Here is a 25446-nt window from a genome sequence, read left to right on the forward strand (position 1 = left end):
TAGTAGGTACTTGTAAATTATGAAATTAATTGAATGAAGAGATACTGATATGTGTGATTTTTTTTCCTTCTATATTTCTTGCATAGTCAGTAATTCTTTGATATAATTAAAATGGATTCAAAAAAAATTTCTAGTGTTGTGTGAGGCTCAAGAATTAAGGTCACATTCTCTTCTTGCCATTATCTAGGAGGTGAAGATAGAGAACTTATTCAGAGAAGGAAAGAGAAATACAGACAAGAGCTATTGGAACAAATGGCTGAGCAAAAGAAGAACAAGAGACGGTAATGAAAGGTTTGCATTTAAAAGAAATGTTTTGAATTTAAAATGCATTCATGTAAAGTGATATGATGTTTAGATAGGGGACTGACTGTTTTTCCTAATGTAATTTTTCATTTATAAATCACTTATATTTCAATCTTATAAATCATTAAGGAAAATAAAACTATGAGTGTTTGTTTTCTTTGTCATAGATAAAAATGAGATTGTGTATATATTTTATAATAGGCCTTTTGCTTCCTTCATTGATTTCCTCAATTTTTGATTTAGGGTAGCCTTTAATATTTTATATATGTCCACTAGATTATCCTACATATAATAAAAATATATAAGTATTTTTACCTTTTTTTATCTAAAATGGTAAGTACATACAGATATGCAATATAAAAATAATTATATGGTAAATCACAAGTATTTATATTGTATGTAAATATTAATGTTTATAATTTCTTATAGAAATATTTGTGAAATGCTATCATCTAAAGTTAGGAATGGTGATCTTGATTTAAGAGAATCTGAAATTGTTGTCTAGTTTTGCCCTTTTGTCTGTCTTAGAGGAAGCCAGTTGTCTGCTCTCTGATATTAGCTGTCTCTAACATTTTCGTAACTCTTTAATAAGAGAAAGGTATGTAAACTTTTACCTTTCTTTTTGCTAACTAAAAAATATATGTGCACCCTAAAAGAGTTTTTTTGTTTCACAAAGTAAAGGTTTTATTAATTTTTGTATTTTATTTTGTGTTAATTGCTTAGTCTTTAAAGTACTCTAGGCCCTGTTATATAATTCTGCAGTTACATACAAGTTCCATTTTCCTTTGTATCAAGTTAGAAAATTTGGCTTTCAGGCTCGGCGCCTGTGGCTCAAGCAGCTAAGGCGCCAGCCACATACATCTAAGGTGGCGGGTTCGAATCCCCAGCCCGGGCCCGCCAGACAACAATGATGGCTGCAACCAAAAAATGGCCAGGCGTTGTGGCGGGCGCCTGTAGTCCCAGCTACTTGGGAGGCTGAGGCAGGAGACTCGCTTGAGCCCAGGAGTTAGAGGTTGCTGTGAGCATGATGCCATGGCACTCTACCCAGGGGGATAGCTTGAGGCGCTATCTCAAAAAAAAAAAAAAAAAAGAAAATTTGGCTTTCAGTATTATTTAAGGCTTTTGCCAGTTCAGGAATTATTTGTATTTGGAGATGTATTGCATAGACTTTGTATGTAAGTTTGTTTCAATGATTATAATTTTGATAATGTTTATTATAACTTTTTAATATATAAAACTTTAATTTTGTTTAGAGAAAAAGATTTAGAACTCAGAGTTGCAGCTTCTGGAGTACAAGACCCTGAGAAATCGGTAAGTGTTCCTTGCATCTTTTAATGTTTAATCTTTTGTTCAATGTGGTTAGCAGGTGGGAATAGAGGATAGTGGGAGAAATGTAAGAGTAGACCAATTTAAACAGTAATAAAATAAACTTTTAATTTAGTTTTCATAAAATATACATTCTAGCTCTTACCTGCTATGTCCCTCAGATAACTTTTCCTTTTCATTTGTGTATCATATTTTAAGTTTATTTTACATCAGTCCTCTCTGCTTTATATAAATGTACTATTCCATGGGGAAGTTATCTCAGTTTAATTCACAATTATGTAGATATTTTTCTTGAGTATATCTTGACCACTTACAATAGAGTGATTTCTAAAGAAGTTGAAAACTTTAATTCTACTCTTAATGCATTTTAATAGTTATTTAATGTTAAATTAGAGAGGTAATAATCTTATTTTTACTTTAATTTTGCAATTCTCATCCTTAAGTGGAATGAATTACTCACATCATTGCAGTTAAGTAAGGAAGAGGTAACAATTTATTGTTCTTACAATGATGTGCTTTTTCTGTAGTTGGATATGTAGTATTTATTTGCTAAAGCAAGTTGAATGATGATTAAGACTTTTAATTTCATTAAAAAGTTCATTAAAAAGTTTTTTTGTAAAAAGATATGGCAACTTAAAATTATTCAACTATAGGAAACTTTTGATTTGCCTTTACTTAGGTACATCCTGTGTGTTCTCTGTTTAAAAACGTTTAAGACTGCACTACCATCACCCCCCAACGTGCCTTTGACTACTTACAGAGTAAAACATTTAGACTAATTTGACAAATCATTCCAGATAACCATGGTAGAAAAAACATCAATTTCAAAATTAAATACATTTCTTCTATCAATAAATACTTTTGAAGTAGCTTTTGCAATCAAAAACTTCCTTTTAAAACTTGAACTTTTTTTTTTTTTTGAGAGAGAGAGTCTCAAGCTATCTCCCTGGTTATAGAGTGTCATGGTGTCAAAGCTCTCAGCAACTTCTAACGCTTGGGCTCAAAGATCCTCTTGCCTCAGTTTTTCTATATTTATTTATTTATTTTGAGACAAGAATCTCATTTTGTCGCCCATAGTAGAGTGCTCTGGTGCCATAGCTCACAGCAACCTCAAACTCTTAGGCTGAAGCAATTCTCTTGCCTCAGCCTTCCAAGTAGCTGAGACTACAGGTGCCCACCACAATGCCTGGCTGTTTTTTTATTGCAGTTGTCATGGTTGTTTTAGCTGGCCCTAGCCACGTTCGAACCCGCCAGCCTCAGTGTATGTGGCTGGTGCCATAACCACTGTGCTATGGGTGCCGAGCCTGGCTTTTTTTATTTTAAGTAGAGACGGGGGTCTCGCTCTTGCTCATACTGGTCTCTAACTCATGAGTTCAGGCAGTCCACCCGCCTCAGCTTCCCAGAGTGCTAGGATTATGGACGTGAGCCACCGTGCCCGGCCTGAAAACCTGAACTTTTTAATGTAATATGTTGGCATGTTAAATTGTAGATTTATAGTTACGTTAGTATGTGACAGACCTTATTTATCTTTGAAATAAATCTCCTTAGAATGTCGATTGATATGAGAATAAATAGATATGTATTAGAGACCATTAGTTAGACCATTACTTACGGATTTACTTTTGATGTTCACATCTTAGAAAAGGATACATTAACGATGTACTAAAGTTGGGATTAGCAAAGTGTGTCCTGTGGTCTAATCTTTTGTGGACTGTTTTTGTAAATAAAGTTTATTGTAGCATGGCCTTGGTCATTCAGTTACATATGGTTTATGGCTGCTTTAGTTCTGTGTCTGAGTCCTGTCTTTATAAAAAGAGTACATTGCCTTGTAAAAAAAATGTATACTCTCTGGCCCTTTACAGAAAGCATTTGCTAACCGTGTTCTACAGATTATTTTGATATTGGAAGTGGCAATTAGAGAAATCATATAGTGTTATAATATATAGAAAGGATTTTACAGGTTTTTTAAAAATTAATACCTGGTTTTGGCCTATACTTAATTATTTATTGATAGTTAGACCTTAGATGATATGTGAAATTCTCAAGGCACCTCAGTTATCCTTCTATAAAATAAGAGTTAGATCTTCAAAGTCTTTCATAGCTATAAAGTTCTGTTGTTCTGGGGCGGTGTCTGTAGCTCAAAGGAGTAAGGTGCTGGCCTACTCCTTTCAAACCCAGCTCTGGCCAAAAACTACAAGAAAAAAAAATTCTGTTCTTCTGTGACTATCTTTAGTGCCTGTTGTGGTAGAGGGTCTTTTGAAGTCTCTTCCTTCTTCAAATTTGTGATGATAATATAACAAACAGACTTCTTTTTCTTTATTTTAGCCTGATAGACTAAAGCAGTTTAGTGTGGCACCAAGACACTTTGAAGAGATAGTACCACCTGAGAGGCCCAGAGTAGCTTTCCAGACTCCTCTCCCTCCTTTATCTGCCCCATCCGTACCACCCATGCCGGCAGTTCACTCTGTGCCTCCTCAAAATGAAGATTTTCACAGTGGATTAAGCAGTGCCTTTGGTGAAATGGTGCCTCCCAGGTGCTTGTTTACAATGTTTTGTGTTTGAATATTGGGTAAGGTATTGTTATATTTTGTGTTTAGAAGGATGTGCTGCAGATGACTTTATCCTTCAGAGTTTGTATAATTAACAGCTTTGTCAAATAATTTCTCTTCAGATTTGCTTTAATTGTTGGTCTTTTCTCTCCTCTTAGGGAAATCTTTATAATATTGTTTTATTATTTAAAAATGATTTTGTTCTTTAGAGTGAATCACTAAGTACATTTTAATATTAGGTTATGTTTTGGGATATCTGTTTTTAATCTTTTAACAGATAAAAGGTATTCCTTTTCCACAATTTTGTTATTTCCACTTGGCAAACATTGAATTCTTCAATTTATGTGGAAAAAGTTTCTGATGTGACTCTCATATGTATATATGATTTTATTTTGGCTTCTATTCCTCTTAATCTCTTTCTCTGTGGTGACTTAGGGGCTATGCAACTCAAATGTCCGAAATGAAAAGTGTTGAGATTATAAAACCTGTAACTTGGGTACTGGGGTAAAGATTTGATTTCTATAGGCAAAAGGCATCATGCTATACTAGACTATACATAAATAAGATTGTGTTTTCAACATTGATTTTGTGGGCTATTCTTTCTTCTCTCTGTAGGACTGACCTTAGTTTGTGTTCACTATTAATTTGTTAATTGTTAAAATGTATTTAAAGATGCAAATGTTTTTGTTAATTTCTTTGAGCATTAATATTTTCTGGGCTATACCTCCTTTTTTCAGTAGGACTGGTCTAATCTTTTATTTATCACTAACTGTGCTTACTGTATTTACCAAGTGCTTTGTTTGTTTCATCTGATGCCTTCCCCACTCAATAGACTGGAAGGGATTAGAATTACAGAGCATTGTATATTGGTTTCATCTTTGGAATGGGGATGGAAATTGGCTTCTCTATTTGGATTTTGGGGAAACCATACCTTTGCTGAACTTCAATTTTCTCATTTGTGAAAGTGGAATATTAACTTTTCCCGTATCTACAATTACAGGGTTGTTGTATTTAATCTTATATAAATCTCTGTAAAATTAGACTTGATGATGACAACCCTTTTATAACAGTTTGTGTCACGAAAACAGTTTTACTGATGTATCTTTGGGGTGAAGGTATTAAGTTAGGCACATTGAATGGCTGGTAAATGTAAAGAATATTTACTACTGAAGAGAACTTCATTGCCTTTTTACTTCTTTAGAATTATTTTAAAGTATGTGACAAGGGAGAATTTGTTGAGATACACTAAAAAATGAGAATATTCTAGATTGCTCTCTTTTTCTTTCTGTTCACTTAAAGGCATTTGCCTTTCTATTTGCCTTCTATTTTACGGCTGGAAAATATTGCATTGGTGGAAATATATTTCCAGTTCAGTAGTGGAGTGCTGAAATAGAGGGTTTCTAAAGTTTTTTAAATCTGTGAAATATTAAAGATTACGTCAAGACTTTGCTACTGATATTAAAGTGGTTTTTATTTCTTATATGGTTGACCTCCTTTGAACGAATAATACATTTTACTGTTAAAAAGTCCACTCTTGGCTGGACGTGGTGGCTCACGCCTGTTGTCCCAGAGTTGTGGGAGGCCGAGGTGGCTGGACTGCCTGAGCTCAGCTGAGTTTGAGACCAGCATAAGACCAGTGTTAGACCAGTGTGAGCCAGAGTGAGACCCTGTCTCTACAAAAAAAAAAAAAAAAAAATGCCAGGCATTGTGGCAGGCACCTGTAATCCTAGCTACTTGGAGGCAGAGGGCAAGAGAATTGCTAAAGGAAGAAAGAAAGAAAAAAAAATTAAAAAAAAAATGAAAAACTAAGATGAGTGAAAGCCAGCTGAAATTGAAAACAAACAAACAAAAAAAGTACACTCTTTCCCCCAGTCAGACTGAATTGTTTGAAGTCATGCTGTTTGTAGCTCTTTACCTTTTCTTCCCGGACGGGCCCACTCTAGTAACATGGCTCAAACATTGCCTCTTCTGGAAGCCATGCTCGTGCCCTCTTCCTGTGCCTTATGTGATTTGAATGTCCTTGCTCCATGTTCCTATAGCACTCTGCATCTACTTCTGTTATTCTGTTTACTATACTTGGCTACAGTTGTTTATTTCTATGCTATTCCTGAGGAATAGGAATCATGTCCATCTTTGTTCGATACTGGCACATAGTGACTATACTAAGATATTAACTGACTGGATATTAATTTAAGTTTTTGCCTTACATTAATGTTGTACTTGAAATTGTGCAATTTTATGCTATATTATTTGGTTTTTGAGTCATAATTTTTGATGAATGATTAGAACAAGAGGGTTTTTTGTTAGTGTAATGATTGGATTTTTAGTAATATTTTTACAGAAGAATGATATCTTGATTTTTAAAAATCATTTCTCATGAAATATGAGAAGAACTTTTTATTTTCTTTTCATATAGGGTTGCACCACTGCCTCCTCCTCCCCTACTACCACCTTTGGCTGCTAACTATCGCACTCCTTATGATGACGCATACTATTTTTATGGGGCCAGGAACACTTTGGATCCCAGTCTTGCTTATTGTAAGTTATCTATAGGGTAAGCGTTTTTTGTTTTTTCCCCCCCACCAGAGGTTCATAAGGAAAATTCATTTTTGTGCAAGCCAAAAATACCTAAATGAGAAAAGCATAGCTTTGCTAGATTTAAATAATATACACTTGCTAACTTAGTAAATATCCTATTTCAAAGCCCAGTTACATTTCAAAGTTACTTTCTTTTTGTCTAGAGTTAAGAAATAACTATTCTGTTACCTTGTGTTTTTGTTTGCTAACTCCTAACCCAGCAGGAAATACTGATGCTTTTCCTTAGTAAACATGTTCATTATGCGCCTCTTTTTAGGGATAAAGTGTTATTAAATGGGTATCCTGAAATGAATGTTTTGTTTTTCTTTTAAGATGGTTCCGGAATGATGGGAGTACAGCCTACAGCTTATGTTAGTGCTCCTGTTACCCACCGACCAGCCCAACCTATTGTGTAAGTTGTTAGTTAAAAGAACAGTATCTTTTTTTCTTTTTTCTTCTTCACCTTTTAAAAATTTTGTTAAAATACAAATAACAAAACTTACCATTTTAACATTTTTAAGTGTGCTATTTCGTAGTAATTAATATGTTCATAATATGCATCCATCACAACCATCTTAAGAACTCTTTTTATCTTATAAATTAAAACTCTATATCCATTGAACAATAATGGTGTAACTCCCCACTTTGCTTTCTCATCCCCTGGCAACCACTATTCTACTGTCTGTCTCTGAGTTTGACTATCCCAAGTGCCTTACGTAAGTGGAATCATACAGTGTCTGTCTTTTGTGACTGGCTTATTTCACTTAGCATAATGTCCTCAAGGTTCATTCATGTTTTAGCGTATGTGAGAGTTTCCTTCCTTTTCAGTGCTAAATAATATTCCATTGTGTATTTATACCACATTTTGGTTATCCCTTCCTATGTCTGTTGACACTTGGGTTGCTTCCATATTCTGGCTGTGTGAATAATGCTACCATGAATGAGAGTATACAAATATCTTTATTGAGACCCTGTTTTAAATTATCTTGGGTATATACTCAGAGCTGTAATAACTGGGTCATATGGTAATACTGTTTTAATTTTTTGAAGAACTGATGCACTTTTTTTCCACAGTAATTGACCATTTTATATTCCCACCAGCAGGGTATAAGTGTTTCATTTTCTCCATATCCTTGCCAATACTTATTATTTTCTGGTTTTTTGATACTTGCCATCCTAATGAGTGTGAGGTGTTAAGACGTTGTTGTTTTAATTTTTATTTCCCCACGATTAGGGAGCATCTCTATTCAGGTCCTTTTCCTGTTGTTGAATTGGGTTGGTTTTTATTTTGTAGCTATCTTGTTCTCTTTATTTCTTTGTGATTATTTCAGTTGTTGTCACCTGTTCTTTCATTTCAAACTAAGGGCTCCCTTCATTATTTCTCACAGAACAGGTCAGTTAGTGATAACTGTTCTGAGTTTTTATTTGTTGGTCTACTTTCTCTTTAATTTTTTTTTAAATTTCTCTTTCATTTTTGAAGGACTTTTAAAAAATTTCAGAATATTAGGGGGTATAAATGTTTTGGTTACATAAATTGCTTTTGTACACAGTTTGAGTGTGCCTATCACCCATATAGCATACATTGTACTTGTAAGGGATGATTTCACCCACCAGCTTGATTTTCGTTTTACTTCTGTCTGTGCACAGGAATGCTGATTGGTTAGTTCCAGTTTAACAGAGAGTACATGTGGTGTTTGTTGTTTTGTGTTGTTTGTGATACTTCACTTAGGAGAATGGTCTCTAGTTCCATCCAGATTGTTGCAAAAGGGTTCTTTCATTTTTTAAATTGCTGAATAGTATTCCATGGTATGTACACCACATTTTATTAATCCATTCACAAGTTGAAGTCCACTTGGGTTTATTTCACAACTTTGCAATTGTGAATTATGCTGTAGTAAACATTCTAGTGCAAGTGTCTTTTTGATAAAATATCCAGTAGAGGGATTGCTACATCAAATGGTAAGTCTACTTTTAGTTCCTCGAGGAAACCTCCATACTGTTTTCTACAGAGGTTGTACAAGTTTGCAGTTCCACTAACAGTGTATAAATGTCCTTTTCTCATCAAATCTATGCTGGCTTCTATTATTTTGGGGCTTTTTGCTAAAAGCCATTGTCACTGGGGTTGGGTGATGTCTCACTGTTGTTTTGATTTGCATTTCTTTGATGATTAGTGAAATTGAACATTTTTTCATATTTTATTGGCCATTAGTCTATCTTCTTTTGAAAAGCTTTTGTTTATGTCTTTTGCTCACTTTGTAAGTGAGTGTTTGCTTTTTTTCTTGGTGATTTGCATGATTTCTTTGTTATTAGCCTTTATTGGATATATCGCATGTGAATATTTTCTCCCATTTTGTACGATTTCTGTTTGCTCTGTTGATTGTTTCCTTGGCTATGCAGAAACTTTTTGATTTAATCAAGTCCCATTTAGTTATTTTTGTTGTTGCTGTGATTACACTTCATAAATTGTTTGCCTGGGCCAGTATCAAAAAGAATTTTTCCTGTATTTTCTTCTAGAATTCTTATAGTTTCTTATCTTAAATTTAAGCCTGCAGTCCATCTTTAATTAATTTTACTGAGTCGTGAGAGATTTGGATCCTGTATCAGTCTTCTTCAGTTTTCCCAGCAGCATTTATTGAATAGCAATTCTTTTCCACAGAGCACATTGCTGTCTACTTTGCCGAGGATCAGAAGGCAGGATAGTTTTCATGGATATAGGATTATATTGGTCGAATGTTTTTTTCATTCTGCACTTTGCGTGTTATCCTCAGCCATCTGGCCTTTGTGGTTTTTGATAAACTGTTAATTTTAGTGAGGACTCCCTGTATGTGATGTATGGTTGTTTTCTTCCTGCTTCAAAGATTTTCTCTGTGGCTATCTTTTTAGTTTTTTGTGGAATTAGGTCTTACTACATTGCCCAGGCTGGTCTTAAACTCCTGGCTTGAAGTGATCCTCCTGCTTCAACCTCTAATAGTTCTGGGAGTACAGGCATGATCTGCTGTACCCAGCCTCTGTCTTTGTCATTCAGCACTTTGGCTATTATGTGTATAGTTTGGATCTCTTTTGATTTTTTACAGTTTTATGAGCTTATTGAAAGTGTATAATATTTTTCTTCACATTTGGGAAATTTTTGCCCATTATTTCTTAAGATATTCTTTATGTTCCTTTCTCTGTTTCTTCCTGAGGCTTTCTACCAGGAAGTATATATAGAGGTACACTTGATGGTGGCCCACAGAGTCTCTGAGGCTCTGTTCATTTTCATCAGTCTTTCTCTTTCTGCTGTAGACTGCATAATTCTCAGTTGACCTTTAAGTTCATGATTATTTCTTCTCCCTGCTTAAATCTGCTTTTGAGCCTCTCTAGAGAATTTTTTTTTCAATTACCATGCTTTTCAATACTATCATTTCTATTTTTTAAGTAATTTTTATGTTTTCATTGATATTCTTTGATGGACATTGTTTTCATAATTTAAACCCTTGGAGATGATTTTCTGTAGTTCTTTTCACATACTTCTCATAACTGATTCAAATTGTTTGTTGAGGCTCGACGCCTGTGTCTCAAATGGCTAAGGCGCCAGCCACATACACCTAAGGTGGCGGGTTCGAATCCCCAGCCCGGGCCTGCCAAACAACAATGATGACTGCAACCAAAAAATGGCCAGGCGTTGTGGCGGGCGCCTGTAGTCCCAGCTACTTGGGAGGCTGAGGCAGGAGACTCGCTTGAGCCCAGGAGTTGGAGGTTGCTGTGAGCATGATGCCATGGCACTCTACCCAGGGGGATAGCTTGAGGCTCCGTCTCAAAAAAAAAAAAAAATTGTTTGTTGAGTAAATCTAACACCTGGGGTTCCTTAGGGACAGTTTCTGTTGACTGCTTTTTCCCCCTGGATATGGCCCATAATTCTCTGCTTCTTTATAAGTCTCATAATCTTTTTGGTGGAAAACTGGACATTTAAAAAACATAATGTGAGGCTGGATGTGGTGGCTCAGGTCTGTAATCCCAGTGTTCTGGGAGTCCAAGGTTGAGACCAGCCTGACCAAGACTAAGACCCTGTCTCTAAAAATAGCCGGGCATTGTGGTGGGCACCTGTAGTCTCAGCTTCTTGGGAAACTGAAGCAAGAGGATCACTTGAGCCCAAGAGTTTGAGGTTGCTGTGAGCTGTGACACCACAGCACTCTACCCAGGGTGACAAAGTGAGATTCTGTCTCCCATCCGCCAAAAAAAAAATACATAAAATAACATAATGTGGCAATTATGGAAACTAAAGTCTATCCCCACCCCCCACCCCTTGATTTATTGTTGTTGCTATTTGTTTTTTGTTGTTGCTGTTTTCTAAGTACCTTTGTGACTTCTATAAAATCTGTATTCTTTGTCATAAGTGGCCACTGATCTCTGTTAGGTTAACTTAGTAGTTAACTCATGAGAGATTTCTTTTGGTTTTTTTATTTTGGAATATTATGGGGGGTACACTGTGTAATGTTTTGGTTACATAGTTTGCTTTTGTATATTTTAAGTCAAAGTTAGAATTGTGCCCTTCATCCAGAAAGTGTACCATATACCAGTGTGATGTCCCTTTGGGTGGGAATTCACTCTTCCCCTTCTCCCTCTTCCCACCCACTGAATTTCACTGAGAATTACTTCCATATTAGCAGAGGAGTATTGATCAACTAGTTCTAATTTAGTATTGAGTATATGTGGTGTTTGTTTTTCATTCTTATGATACTTCACTGAAGAGAGTGGTCTCCAGATCCATTCAGGTAAATGGAGAGAAAGAAGAGATGCAAAGTCTTAGTCCTTTTTATGGCTGGATAGTATTCCATGGTATACATGTACGGTGGTTTATTTATCCATTGTGAATTGATGGGCACTTGGGTTATTTCCACATCTTGGCAGTTGTGAATTGAACTGCAATAAATATTCTAGTGCAAATGTCCTATGGTAAAATGATTTATTTTTCTTCTCAATAGATAGCTAGTACTGGGATTGTGGAATCAAATGGAAGGTCTACATTTAGTTCTTTGATGATCCTATATACTCCTTTCCAAGGAGGCTGTATTAGTTGGTATTCCCACCAACAGTGTAGAAATGGTCCCTTTTCTCCACACTGATGCCGGCATCTGCAGCTTTGGGACTTTATTTTTGTTTGTTTGTTTGTTTGTTTTTGTTTTTGAGACAGAGTCTCACTATGTCGCCTTCAGTAGAGTGCCATGGTGTGACAGCTCACAGGAACCTCAAACTCTTGGGCTTAAGCAATTCTCTTGCCTCAGCCTCTCAAGTAGCTGGGACTACAGGTTATTTTTTTGTTGCAGTTGTTTAGCTGGCCCAGGTCAGGTTGGAACTTGCCACCCTTGGTGAATGTGGCTGGCACCATAACCACTGTGCTACAGGTGCTGAGCCAGATTTGGGACTTTGTGATGTGAGCTTTTCTCACTGGGGTGAGGTGATATCTCAGTATAGTTTTGATTTGCATTTCTCTGATGATTAGGGACAATGAACATTTTTCAGGTGTTTATTGGCAATTTGTCTGTATTCTTGGGAGAATATTCTGTTCATATCTCTTGCCCAGTGATAGATGGGAGTGTTTTCTCTTTTCTTGTTGATTCATTCGCGTTCTTTGTAGGTTTTGTTTATTAGCCTTTTGAAAGATTTGTAACAGGCAAATATCTTCTCCCATTGTGAATGTTGTGTGTTTGCTTTCATTGTTTTGTCCTTAGCTGTGCAGAAGCTTTTAGCTTGATCTGGTCCCATTTATTTATTTTTGTTGGTGGTGCGATTGCCAATGGGGTCTTCCTCCTAAAATCTTTCCCCAGGCCAATATTGTCAAGAGGTTTTTCCCATATTTTCTTCTATAGTTTTTATCATTTCATGTCTTAGATTTAAATCTTACTTATTGGGAGCCAATTTTTGTCAGTTGTGAGAGTTGTGTGTCCAGTTTCAGTCTTTTACACATGGCTAACCAGTTCTCACAGCATGGTTTATTAAGTAGGGACTTTTCTCCCAATAAATGCTGGTTTTTGGTTTATCTAAGATCAAAGACAAGATGTGGCTGATTTCCTCTTTAGGTTTTCTATTCTGTTCTATACATATATGTCTCTATTTTTGTGCCAGTACCATTTTATTTTGACCACTATAGAGTTGCAATATAACCTGAAGTCTGATAAAGTGATGCCTCCGGATTTATGTTTATTTCTAAGAATTACATTTTTTTCTGGTTCCATATGAAACAAAGAACTGTAAGTTGATCCAAGTATGACATTGGGCTTGTACCCATAGCTCAGTGGTTAGGGCACCAGTCACATTGAAGCTGGTAGGTTTAAACCCAGCCTGAGCCTGCTAAACAACGACAACTACAACAAAAAAGTAGCTGGTCAATGTAGTGGGTGCCTGTAGTCTCAGGTAATTGGGAGGCTGAGGCAAGAGAATTGCTTGAGCTCAGGAGTTTGAGGTTGCTGTGAGCTGTGATGCCAGAGTACTCTACTGAGTGTGACATAGTGAGACTTGATCAAAAAAAAAAAAAGTATGACATTTGTGTTTAATGGAGATTGTATTAAATCTGTAGTATCTGGGTAGTATAGATATTTTGACAATGTTAATTCTTCCCAGCCATTTGCGTGGTATGTTCTTCCATTTGTTAACATTTTCTACTATTTATTTTTTCAGGGTTTTATAGTTTTGTCTGTAGAGATCCTTCACATCCTTTGTTAGGTATATTTCCAGGTATTTCATTTTCTTTGAAGCTACTGTGAAGGGTATTGTGTCTTTGATTTCATTCTCAGCTTGACTGTTACTGGTTTATATGAAGGCTACTGATTTGTGGACATTGTTAATCTCCTGAGATGCTGTTGTTTTTCTTGATCACTTCCAGAAGTCTCATGGTTGAATCCCTGGGGTATTTTATGTCTAAGATTATATTATCTTTAGTCTTAAACAGAGAAAAGTTTGATGACCTCTGTCTGTATTTGGATATCGTTGATATCTTTCTCTGGTCTGATTGCATTGGCTAGGATTTCCAGCAGTAAGTTGAATGGTAGTGGTGTTAGTGAACATCCTTGCATGGTTCCAGCTCTAAGTGGAAATGCTTTCAGTTTTACTCCATTCAGTATCATATTGGCTGTAGGTTCGTTGTAGATGGCTTCTATCATTTTAAGAAATGTACTATCTATGCCTATTTTCTTAAGTTTTTTTGTCTTTAGAAAAGGATGCTGAATTTTGTCAAATGCTTTTCTGCATCTATTTAGAAGAACATATTGTCTTTGTTTTTACTTCTATTTATGTGCTGAATTACATTTATGGATTTGCATATGTTGAGTCAACCTTGCATCACTGGGATAAAGCCCACCTGATCATGATGTATAACATTTTTTTTAATATGTAGCTATATTCTATTTGCTAGGATTATATTGAGTATTTTTTCTTTGATATTCATTAGTGAAAGTAGTCTATGGTTCCCTTTTTTGTTGGGTCCTTTTTCTGGTTTTGGTATCAGGATGATATTTGCTTCTGGTATCAGGATGATATTTGCTTCATTGAATGAGTTAGGGAGGGTTCCTTCCTTCTCAATATTTTGGAATAGGTTTTGTAATACAGGTACTAGTTCCTCTTTGAAGGTTTGATAGAATTCTGGTATAAAACCATCTGGTCCAGGACTTCTTTTTATTGGACACTTTCTTATTGTTGCAATTTAGATTCCTGATATTGGTCTGTTCAAGAGTTTTGTTTCTTCTTAGTTAAGTCTAGGAAGGGTGTGTGATTTCAGGTATTGGTCCATTCCCTCCACATTTTTGAATTTGGGGGCATAGAGTTTTTTGAAGTAATCAGTGATGATCTTTTGTATCTCTGTGGTATGTGTTGTTATTTCTCCTTTTTCTTTTCTTTTCTTTTTTTTTTTTTTTTAGTATAAATGAGGTCTCACCCTTGCTCAGGCTGGTCTTGAACTCTTGAGCTCAAGTGATCCACCCACCTTTACCTCCCAGAGTCCTAGGATTACAAGTGTGAGCCACACCATGCCTGGCTGCCCCTTTTTAGCTTTTGATTGAGGTTATTAGAAATCTTGGTTTTTTGTTTCTAGTTAATCTGGCCAAAGGTTTATCAATTTTATTTATCTTTCCAAAGAACTAAGTTTTTTGTTTTGTTAATCTTTTCATTCTTTTGTTTGAGATTTCATTTATTTCTGATTTAATTTTGGTTATTTCTTTTCTTCTGCTGGGTTTGGGATTGGATTGCTCTTCCTTTTCTAGCTTGGACTAGATTGCCTTTCCTTTTCCAGTTTCTTGAGATGATTCATTAGGTTGTTGATTTGTACTCTTTCTGTTTTTTGGATATGGGCATCTAATGTGATAAATTTCCCTTTTAGGCCTGCTTTTTTCAGTATCCCACTGGTTTTGGTAACTTGTGGCTTCATTGTCATTTTGTTTGAGGAATCTAATGATTTCCTTCCTTATATCCTCCTTTACCCAGCTATCGTTCAGCATAAGTTTGTTTAGTTTCCATTATTTTTTGTGTGAATGACAGTTTTTGTTGGAGCTGAGTTCTACCTTTATTCCAGTGTGGTCTGAAAAGATGGAAGGTTTAATTTCTGTTCTTTTAAATTTTTGAGGTTTGATTTGTGTGCTAGGATATGATCAGTTTTGGAGAATGATCTATGAGCTGATGAGAACATATACTCATTAATATTGGGGTAGTATGTTCTGTATATTTCTGTTAAGCCCAATTCTTCTTGGGTCATGTTTAAGTCCATTGGTTCTTTGTTTAGTTTCAGTTTCTGTTTAGAGGATCTGTCCAGTTCTGTCAGTAGGGTATTGAAGTCCCTAGCTATTATGGTGTTGTAGGATATCATATTGTTCAGACCAGTTAGGGTTCATTTTATAAATCTGGGAGCATATATATTCAGGATTGAAATGTAATGTTTTCTTGTTGTATTGTTCCCTTGACTTGTATATAGTTTCCATCTTTTTCTTTCTTTACTTTTGGTTCTTTAAATCCAGTGTATCTACAAATAAGATAACAACCCCTGCCCTGCTTTCTTCTGATTTCCATTTGTCTGAAATATTGTTTTCTACCTTTTCACCCTGAGTATTGTTTTTTACTTCGAGGTTATATGTTTTTCCCAAAGATAGCTTGTACTTTTGGCTTGTACTTTTTTTATCCAGTCAGCCAGCCTGTCTCCTTAATGGGAATTAAAGCCATTCACATCTATTGAGAGAATTGATAAATATGGTAGAATTCTGGGTGTCTTGTTTTGTGGAGGTCTGTCTCCTAGTTTATCACTTGGGCCATTGTGGAAGCTAGGCTTTGACCTTTAGTTTCCAGGTGTCTTTACTGTGCCGGTGGTCCATTGTGATGGTCTATGTGTAGTGTGGGCCTGAGTACTTCCTGCAGAGTGGGTCTTGTGGCAGATTTCCTCAATGATTGCATAAAAGCACATGCTTTCATTTCTTCATTGAATATTAAACTTTGTTTAGCAGGATATAGATGCCTGGGTTGGTAGTTGTTTTGTTTGAGTATATTGAAAGTAGGAGCCCAACTTCTGCCTTGTAAAGTTTCAGCTCAGAAGTCTGCTGTCACTCATATGGATTTGCCCTGGTAGTTCAGATGGTATTTATCTGTGACTTGCAGAATTTTTTCTTTCATTTTGACCTTGGCCAGGTTCCTTATGCTGTGTCTAATTTGAATTGAGATGAACCAACATTTGATATCCATTTCAAAGGAGTGTGTCTGAATCTTTGGTGATGCTTGATTTTTTAGTGCGAAAAAATAAAAATAAAAAGGATGCTGGGTGCAGTGGCTCACACCTGTAATCATAGCAGTCCTAGAGGTTGAGGTGGATAGACCTCCTTGAGCTCAGGAGTTCCAGACCAGCCTGAGCTAAAGTCTAACCCTATCTCTACTAAAACTGAAAAACTAGCTGGATGCTGTGGCAGGTGCCTATAGTTCTAGTTACTTGGGAGGCTGAGGCAGGAGGATTGCTTGAGTTTTAAGAGTTTGAGGTTGCTGTGAGCTATGATGTCATAGCACTCTACTGAGGGCGACAGAATAAGACTCTTTCTCAAAAAAGAAAAAAATAAGAGTGAAATATGTAGTTATGAAATCCTTTAGTAGGGCCTCCATGCCTTTGGGCCACTCTTCTTCTGGGATACCTATAATTCATATGTTTGTATGCTTTGTGAAGTCCCAGTCTCTAAGAGATTGCTCTGCTTTTACTCTCTTCTGCTTCTTTAACTGACTGAGTTAGCTCAAGAGCCTGCCTTGTCTTCAAGTTCTGAGATTTTTCTCCATGATTTAGTTTGTTTTTGAAACAGACTCCTGAATGGCTCCTTCAATTCTTGAGGCTCCCGTGTATCCTTTCTAATACCATGTCTTTCATTCATTTCTTGAGTCAACTTTTGTGTTTCCTTTTGGTGGTTTTCCACTAACCCTTTATTGTTTTTGCCATTCCCTGTTGTCATTTCTTTAATTTCTTTATAGTTTGGGTCATCTGTGGTCACTGCCTTAGTGATACCTTGGGGGTTGATCTGGTGTGGTTTATCATGTTGTTAGAATTTTTTGGTGGTTCCTCCTCATATATGGTTTCTTCTTATTTACTTCTTTTCTCTATTTCCTTCTACTTCTTCATCTTCCTTAATTTTCCTTATCTTTGTTCTTTGGTGTTGAATTGGCTTTTTTTTTTTTTTTTTGAGACAGAGCCTCAAGGTGTGGCCCTGGCTATGGCAACCTCAAACTCTTGAGCTTAAGCGATTCTCTTGCCTTAGCCTCCCAAGTAGCTGGGACTACAGGTGCCCACCACAACACCTGGCTGTTTTTTTTTTTTCTATTGTTGTTGTTGTTGTACTTGTCCTTGTTGTTTAAAAGGCCCAGACTGGGTTTGAACCCGCCAGCCCCAGTGTATGTGGCTGGCGCCCTAACCACTAAGATGGGCGCCGAGACTGAATTGGCCTTTTAGTTCAGGGACAAAGGGAGAGAAGGGAAGAGTGTGAGCAGGGGAAAAATATATATTTTTTAAATTTAAAAAAGAAAAGATAGGGGAAAAAAACAATAATGGTACTAGAACGGGTGTGGTAACCTATACCTGCATTCCCAGGACTCTGGGAGGCCAGTGCAGGAGGATCACCTGAGATCAGGTGCTCCTGATCAGCCTGAGCAAGTGTAAGACCCTAGACCCTCCCTCCACCAAATATAGAAAAATGAGCTGAGTGTTATGGTAGGGAGCTGCAGTTGTAGCCCCTCAGAGGTCAAAGCAAGATGGACACCCTAAGTCAGGAGTTTGAGTCCTCTATGAGCCAGGCCAGTTCTGCAGCACTGTAGCTGAGGCCTCAGAGTGAAGTTCTAAGATATAAAAACAAAACAAACAACACAGACCACACAAAAAAAGGAAAGAGCATCTTGGTTGTTGTTTAAAGGATTTATTAGGGAAAGATGAGAAAAGTAGGAGAATAACAAAAAAAAATAAAGGAATAAGAGAAAAAAGAGTAGGAGAACCCAATAAAAAGGAAAATAAAACCTAATGTTTATAAATATATGTATTACATGGACATCAGGTAGCCCTCCAGGATTAGGATAGAAAAAGAGAAAAAAAAGAAGAAAACATTTTTTTATAATGACACTAGGTGGCGTTCCTGGGTTAAAAATAACTCTTCCTGTGGTTGGGCTGGCTAGTTGCCATGAAGACCCCATGTTGTTTTCCTTATTTATTTAATTTTAATGTGGGCATGATAACTGTATCAGATTTGAATCCCTGTAGGGGCTGGGGAGCCAAAGTCCTGAAGCTTATGCTAGACTTTATAGGGAATATGCCTTGACCATCCACATAGTTCCTTGCATCCACAAAGGGGCCTGTGCAGTTAGTGGGATCTGTTCCACTTAGCCTGTGTCTCTATGGGAGTCAGCCCAGGAGTGGCTTCCATGCCCAGCAGGCAGAGTCAGAGTTGGGTTGCCTGCTGGTACCCTGTGAGACAGCTCCAAACTGGGGTCTGGTGGGTACCAGCTGCTTCATGGTTTTAGCTCTCTCCACTTCTCTGCTAGGATTCTCTGAAGAAGTTGGAGCCTTGGCTGCTGGACCTCCGGCTGAGTAGGCTTCAGGTCTAAACCTGTAGGCCTGGTGCCATTTGCTTCAGTTCCTGGGCTCAAGCCTCCAGGTCCTTCCCTAAGAGGCAGAATGAATCCTCTCCAGCCCTTTGACAATGGGCTGGCTTTGGTGCACCGGAGAGTCCTGTGGAACCTTGTTCCTGCTTGTTTCATACCACTTCCCATGCCTGGAGGTATGGGCTTTCCCAGAGTTAGGTCAGGTTCATAGTCCACCATTATAGGGTTCCTGGGATGGAGCAAGAGAGAATCTTCTGTGGACTTAATCCACCAGGGATTTCATCTGTAGGCTCCTTCTCTGTGTCCTGGCACTCCCTTCCATCCTTTTGTTTGGTACAGGCACCCTACCCTTCCCAACCTCTGGCTCCTGGAGTCCCTTGCTATCTTACCGTGCCATCAGAATGTTGTTTCTGGGTGGGGCAATTCTAATGGGGGTGACTGGAACATCCTCTCTCTGATCTTACAGAGAGAGGCTGATGAGATGTCTCTAGTCTGCCATCTTGGAGCTCTTCCTCCTCAGAGCCTCTCCTTTTGGACTTAACTGTTGTTGGTATATGTTCTAGTTATAGAATCATATTTGTCAGCTAGGAGCAATAATTCGACCTCTTCTTTGCCACTTGGGATTGAGATTTCTTTAGAGGCCTTGAACCAGTAAGTCAGCTTATGCAAAGGGTTTTGTTTGTGTGTGTAGGGACATGTCTTCAGTATCTTGGTAGCTTACATCTAGGTTTTAGCCTTCATGTTCTACTTGCACAGAGCCTCAGTGCCAGCTAGAGATGTGTTTCAGAGTTTAAATAGGCATCTGCATAACGGTACCTGCATGTGGTTTTCTACATCCCAGGAATATGTTGACAGTTTTCAAGCCTTTGCAGATGTGTCATTTCTCCGATTTTTCTTGTAATTTTATTGTTCACCCTTTTGCTTGTCCACGCTGGTATCACTGTCTTGGATATCACTGTGTTGCTAAAGAATTGCTGCTGATAATTTTCTACAAACACTGCAGGATAGGGAGTTCTGAATCTGGTCAAATAAAGACAGGCCTAGTGAGTGGGGCTTTTCCTGAGAGCTGCCAGATGAGTCAAAGAGCAATTATTTTTCTAGAGATTGGCTTTTAGGGGAGCTCCAAACCTATTCTACCTGTCCGTTGGATGCTAGGCTACTGGTTTTCATAGCAACTGTCTTGGGAGTCTTTGGCTACTAAGGCTACAGTAGGGCTAGGGAGAAATTGAATGACAAATGGCAAATTCAAATGCCACAAAGCTTATTGTTCTTCGTGAAAATCAGCCTTTCAAATAAAAAACCTATCCTGGGATTTTTATAAGCCCTTCATTAATTTCCAGATATCTTAGTTTGGGCTGCTGTTAGAAAATATCATAGCCTGGGTGGCTTAAACGTTTAAACATAGACATTTATTTTTCAGTGTTCTGGAGCCTTGGAAGTCCAAGACTAAGGAGTTAGTAGATTTGGCTCTTGGGGAGGGCCCTTTTTCTGGCTTGTAGACAGTAGCCTTATCACTGTATCCTTAAGTTCTCTGGTCTCTTCCTGCTGACCTTTCTTGTTTTATAAAGGGGCTTGTCATCCCATCTTGAGAACTGTATCCTCCTGATTTTTGTAAACCTATTTACCTTCCAAAGTCCCTATCTCAAAATATTATCACATTGGTTAAGGCTTCAAGATATGAACTCAATTCCATCTGTAGCACTAGAATTATACAAAAAAAAGTAGGGTGTATCAATTTTGAGTAGTGTTCTCATTGCTTTAATGGAGTAGCAGATTTTTTAAGGTTTTTACTCTGCCATCTGGAGATGCCTTCTATAAGTCATTTTTAGAACATTTTCATCCCCCCAATAAGATCTCTCATGCTCAATTTTAATTAATCTTGATTCCTATCCTTGGTGTAGTTTTTAAACGTGTTTCTTTTCTATTAAATTTTTCTGAATGCCACATTAAGAAGTATAAATGTGTTACATACTAATAAAAGTCAAATAACTGAATGACCAGCTAAATTTTCTCACAAATCAATTATTTTTAATGTATCTGTTGATTTCTAAGCAGTTTGGCTTAATTAGAGGTGAAAGGAACATGTGACTCTGTTAGTTACTTTGATGCATACACTATCTTCTTTCTATATATTTTATTACTTTAGCATAGTTTAATCTTTGTATCATTTGAGAGGATGATAAAGATTGAGATTATCTTTAGTCTGTCATAAGTATAGATGTGATATTTCTAGGGTATCCACTGAAAGTATAGGAACAGAGGTGCCATTTATTAAAGTAATAGAGGAAAAATTCAAAAAGGAGAAACTAATAAAATTGAGAAACTGATATTTTACAACTTTGGAGATGGAATGAGTTAAGAATTTCTTTAACAAAGGAGAGAAAAAACTCATATGTTTAAGGTGTGTACTTATCCTGATTATCAATCCAAATTTAATATCAGTAAATGGGTATCTAGTTCAAAATTCCATAATATACCCACACGCCTACACCCACGTCCCAAGGAATACTACTCAGCCATAAAAAAGAATGGAATTGAGTCTTTTGTAACAACAAAAGTAAAACTGTTGGTCATTAAGTGAAATAACTCAGAAACAAAATCAAATACTACATACTCCTTTATAAGTCTGGGGAAATAATGTATCCTTGGACATAGAGTGGAGTGATAGACAGTGAAGACTCTCATGGGCCAGAGGGTGGGAAAGTAGGAGGAGAGTGAGGGATGAAAAATTAATGGGTACAGTGGACACTATCTGGGTGATGATTATACTGGATTTCACAACCATGCAGTATGTCCATGTAACATAACTGTGCTTGTACCTCCTAAATCTATAAAAATCAAAAAAAAGCCCAAAACTTGTCTTGCACAGATAAAACCCCACAGAAAACAAAACTCTCTCTCTATATAAATATAACCTATCTATGTTTTGTATATAATATAGACTTGTATGTGAATGTTTACAGTAGCAGCAGCATTATTCATAATAGCCAAAAAAGTGGAGACAGCTAAATGTTCCTCGGCCAGTAAATGGATAAACAACATGTTTTATATTCCTCCAGTGAAGTACTATTCAGCAATAAAAAGTAACGAACTGCTGATATGCTATACTATGAGTGAACATTGGATCTATACATGTTGTGTGGTTCCATTTGTATAAAATGTCAGAAGGGGCAAATCTATAGAGACGGAAAACTGGCCACTTAATTTAGTGGCCACCTGGGGTGAGGGGGGTGAGGCAGGGCATCAGGATTGATTGCATACAGATGTATGGGATATTTCTGCGTTATGGAAATGTTCTATAACTGGATTGTGATGATGGTGTACAGTTCTTTAAATTTATAAAAAAATCATTGAATTATATATAATTGACCTTTCATAACATGGGTTTGAATTCTGCAGTTCTACTTATATGCAGATTTTTTTTTCAATTAAATGCAGATTGAAAATACAGTATTTGTGTGATTGAGACCCACATATATGGAGGGCTGACTTTTCGTATACGGAAGCTCCCCAGGGCTGACTTGGGGACTTGGAGGCTTTGTGGATTTTGGTTTAGGCAGAGGGATGTGCAGTCTATCCCCCATGTATACTGAGGGATAAAACTGTACTTAATACCCCTACCGTTTTCTTCCTTTCCTCCTAATCTAACTAGATACATCTTTAAACCCTTTCTTTTTGGGGCCAGAGAGGAATTGATAAATAAAGGCCAAGAATTTGGGTCTGTGAGTGAAAGGATAATGAATGAAATACATTTTGAGGTAATCTGTCTACTATATGATTCATAACCAGTATATTTTCTAAGATTGAGTTTACTTGGACAAATGCTCTTGTTCTCTTTATTCATTCATACTACCTAAAGAGCCCCCATGCTCTGAAAAAATGTTAAGGTTATTAGGGAACTATGTGCCCTTATTCTCATCTTCCCTCTTAGCCACTCATAGTCCAATTTGACATTTTACATAAATGTGCTTTTTTATCCTATTAAAAGACTGTAAATAAGTTGGATAAGTTAAATATAGTACACAAAGGAAACTCATTATTTAAAGTAGTAACGCTTTTGGAAAATAATACAATTTTATTATAAAATAAACATTTGCATTATATTTTATAATTTCCATTTTAGTTAAGTATAGGAATACATTCACTTTGAAGATAGTAAGACTTTGTTATACTTAAACGTGTGTATGTTTAAGACATAACACCTTATTGCTTGTGATTTATATAACTATAATGTTTTACATTTTTTATTTTCTTATGTGTTTCTCAAAAATTATAATTTTATTTGAGACAAACTTTTTACTATAATTATGTTTTATTCTTAAAGTGACTAGGAAGTGATTTTATTAGTAAGTCATTTTTAAATAAATCATTAGTTACTATGGTGTTACTTGGGGGAATTTCATTACGTTATTATTGCTATATGTTCAGGAAAGTACCTCTAAGTCATACTGCTTGATGAATTATCACAAACTTTTTCCCATTCCCATGTGACTACCACCTAGGTGAAGAAATGATCCAGTAAATTCGAAAGTTTCATGGATTATGAAAGCAGAGGTAGGAGGGAGAGCTTAGGAAGGGGTCACTTAAGGATTCTTCTTTGGTTTACAGAGAAATATCCTTTTTATTTTTAAATGTATTTACATGCCATGTTATTTCAAAGGAGTGTTTTATTTTCTCATTCTTGCTTTGTCATAGATGGATTCAAATTATTTATTATTTAATTATTTGATGTAGGAATACGATTGGACAGAATGAACTGAAAATTACAAGTGATCGTGCAATAAATTCAGGATTATTTTTTGAAGATAAACCAAAACCTTCTAAACAGTCACTTCAGTCTTACCAAGAGGCTTTGCAGCAGCAGGTATTCATTTATTCATTCATTTCATTCATTTACATGTTAGGCATTACTGTTGTGGTCCCTTAGAGCACAGAGTGTGACTGGGAGAATAAAAACCAATTAATTATAATGCAGTGTGATAAGTTTTGAAGTGGATACAGGGGAATGCTGAAACCTTAATTAAAAAAATACTTTATTCCTAAAAATGCTGACAGTCCTCTGATCTTTCTGGGGGTCATAATCTTTTTGTTGGTAGAGGTTGTTTGCTTGACGTTGATGGTGGCTGACTGACCAGGTTGGTGGATGTCAAACATTGGGGTAGCTGTGGCAATTTCTTAAAATGAGACAATATTGAAGTTTTTAACACTGACCCTTTCACAAAAGATTTCTCTGTATCATGTGCTGCTATTTGGTAGCATTTTACCCACAGTAGAACTTCTTTTAAAATTTGAATCAATCCTCTCAAATCCAGCCACTGCTTTATCAACTAAGTTTATAAAATTTTCTAAATCCTTTGTTGTCATTTCATCAATGTTCACAGCATCTTCACCAGAAATAGATTCCATCTCAAGAAACCACTTTTTTTCAGTCATCCTTGAGAAACTCCTCATTTGTTCAAATTGTATCATGAGATTGTTCCAGTTTGGTTCCATCTTCAGGCTTCACATCTATTCTAGTTTTCTTGCTGTTATTACTACATAAGCAGTTACTTCCTCCACTGAAGTCCTGAATTCCTGAAAGCCGTCCATGAGGGTTGGAATCAATTTCTTTCAAGCTCCTACTAATGTTGATATTTTGACCACCTTCCATGTTTCACAGATGTTCTTAATCCTCTAGAATGATAAATCCTTTCTAGAAGGTTTTCAATTTATTTTGCCCAGATCCATCAGAGGAATCACTTTTTACAGTGATTTACAATGAAATTTATTTCTGGAATAAGACTTGAAAGTTGAATTATTCCTTGATCCCAGGGCTGCAGAATGGATGTTTTGTTAGCAGGAAAGAAAACAGTGTTTCTTTCTTTGTACATCAAGCTCTTGGGTGACCAGGTACATTGTCTATGAGTAGTAATCTTTGAAAGGAATCTTTTTCTGAGTAGTAGGTCTTTATAGTGGGCTTCAGATATTCTGTAAACAGATGTGCTGACATCCGATCTTTGTTGTCCTGTGTCTGCAGCACAGGCAGAGTAGAGGTACCATCATTCTTAAAGGTCCTAAGATTTCCTCAATGGTAAAGAGTCAGCAGCTGCATTAGCCCCTAATAAGAGAGTCAGCCTGCTCTTCGAAGATTTGAGGCCTTGACTTCTCCTTGCCAGCTATGAAAGTTCTAGCTGACATCTTCTTCCAATAGAAGGTGATTTTGTCTGCATGGACACCTTCATCAGTGGTCTTAGCTAGATCTTCTGGATGGCTTGCTGTAGCTTCTCTGTCAGCATTTTTATATACTTTTGTGTTATGGAGATGGCTTCAGCCTCATGAGCAAACCTCTGCTGGCTTCAACCTTTTCTTATGTAGTTTTCTTATCTCTCTCAATGTTTACAGAATTGAAGAGAGTTAGGGCCTTGTTCTAGATTTGTGGCTGACTTGATCATCTATCTAGACCACTGAAAATTTCTCTGTGTCAGGCCAGGAGGCTGTTTTGGTTTCTTATCACTTATCTGTTCTTTCGAGTAGTACTTTTAATTTCCTTCAAGAACTTTTCCTCTGCATTCACAGGTAGGCTAATTGGTTCAAGAAGCCTAGCTTTTGGCCTGTCTTTTCTTTTGACATGCCTTCCTCA

The 25446-nt window shown here is 36.7% G+C and overlaps 1 protein-coding gene across 2 annotated transcripts in view; it reads left to right on the forward strand.

Moving 5' to 3' along the window:
• CSPP1 (centrosome and spindle pole associated protein 1) overlaps positions 1–25446 on the forward strand; it is a 130241-nt gene that overhangs the window by 40213 nt on the left and 64582 nt on the right. For both annotated transcript variants that reach the window (XM_023517544.1, XM_023517545.1), the window contains exons 9-14: positions 188–281; positions 1557–1614; positions 3955–4163; positions 6595–6716; positions 7089–7167; positions 23562–23691. In XM_023517544.1, coding sequence (XP_023373312.1) covers positions 188–281; positions 1557–1614; positions 3955–4163; positions 6595–6716; positions 7089–7167; positions 23562–23691 — 692 coding nt within the window. The remainder of the gene's footprint in view (positions 1–187; positions 282–1556; positions 1615–3954; positions 4164–6594; positions 6717–7088; positions 7168–23561; positions 23692–25446) is intronic.

This window comes from Otolemur garnettii, unplaced genomic scaffold, assembly GCF_000181295.1.
Source record: "Otolemur garnettii isolate 467f Iridium unplaced genomic scaffold, OtoGar3 scaffold00113, whole genome shotgun sequence".
Taxonomy (NCBI): domain Eukaryota; kingdom Metazoa; phylum Chordata; class Mammalia; order Primates; family Galagidae; genus Otolemur; species Otolemur garnettii.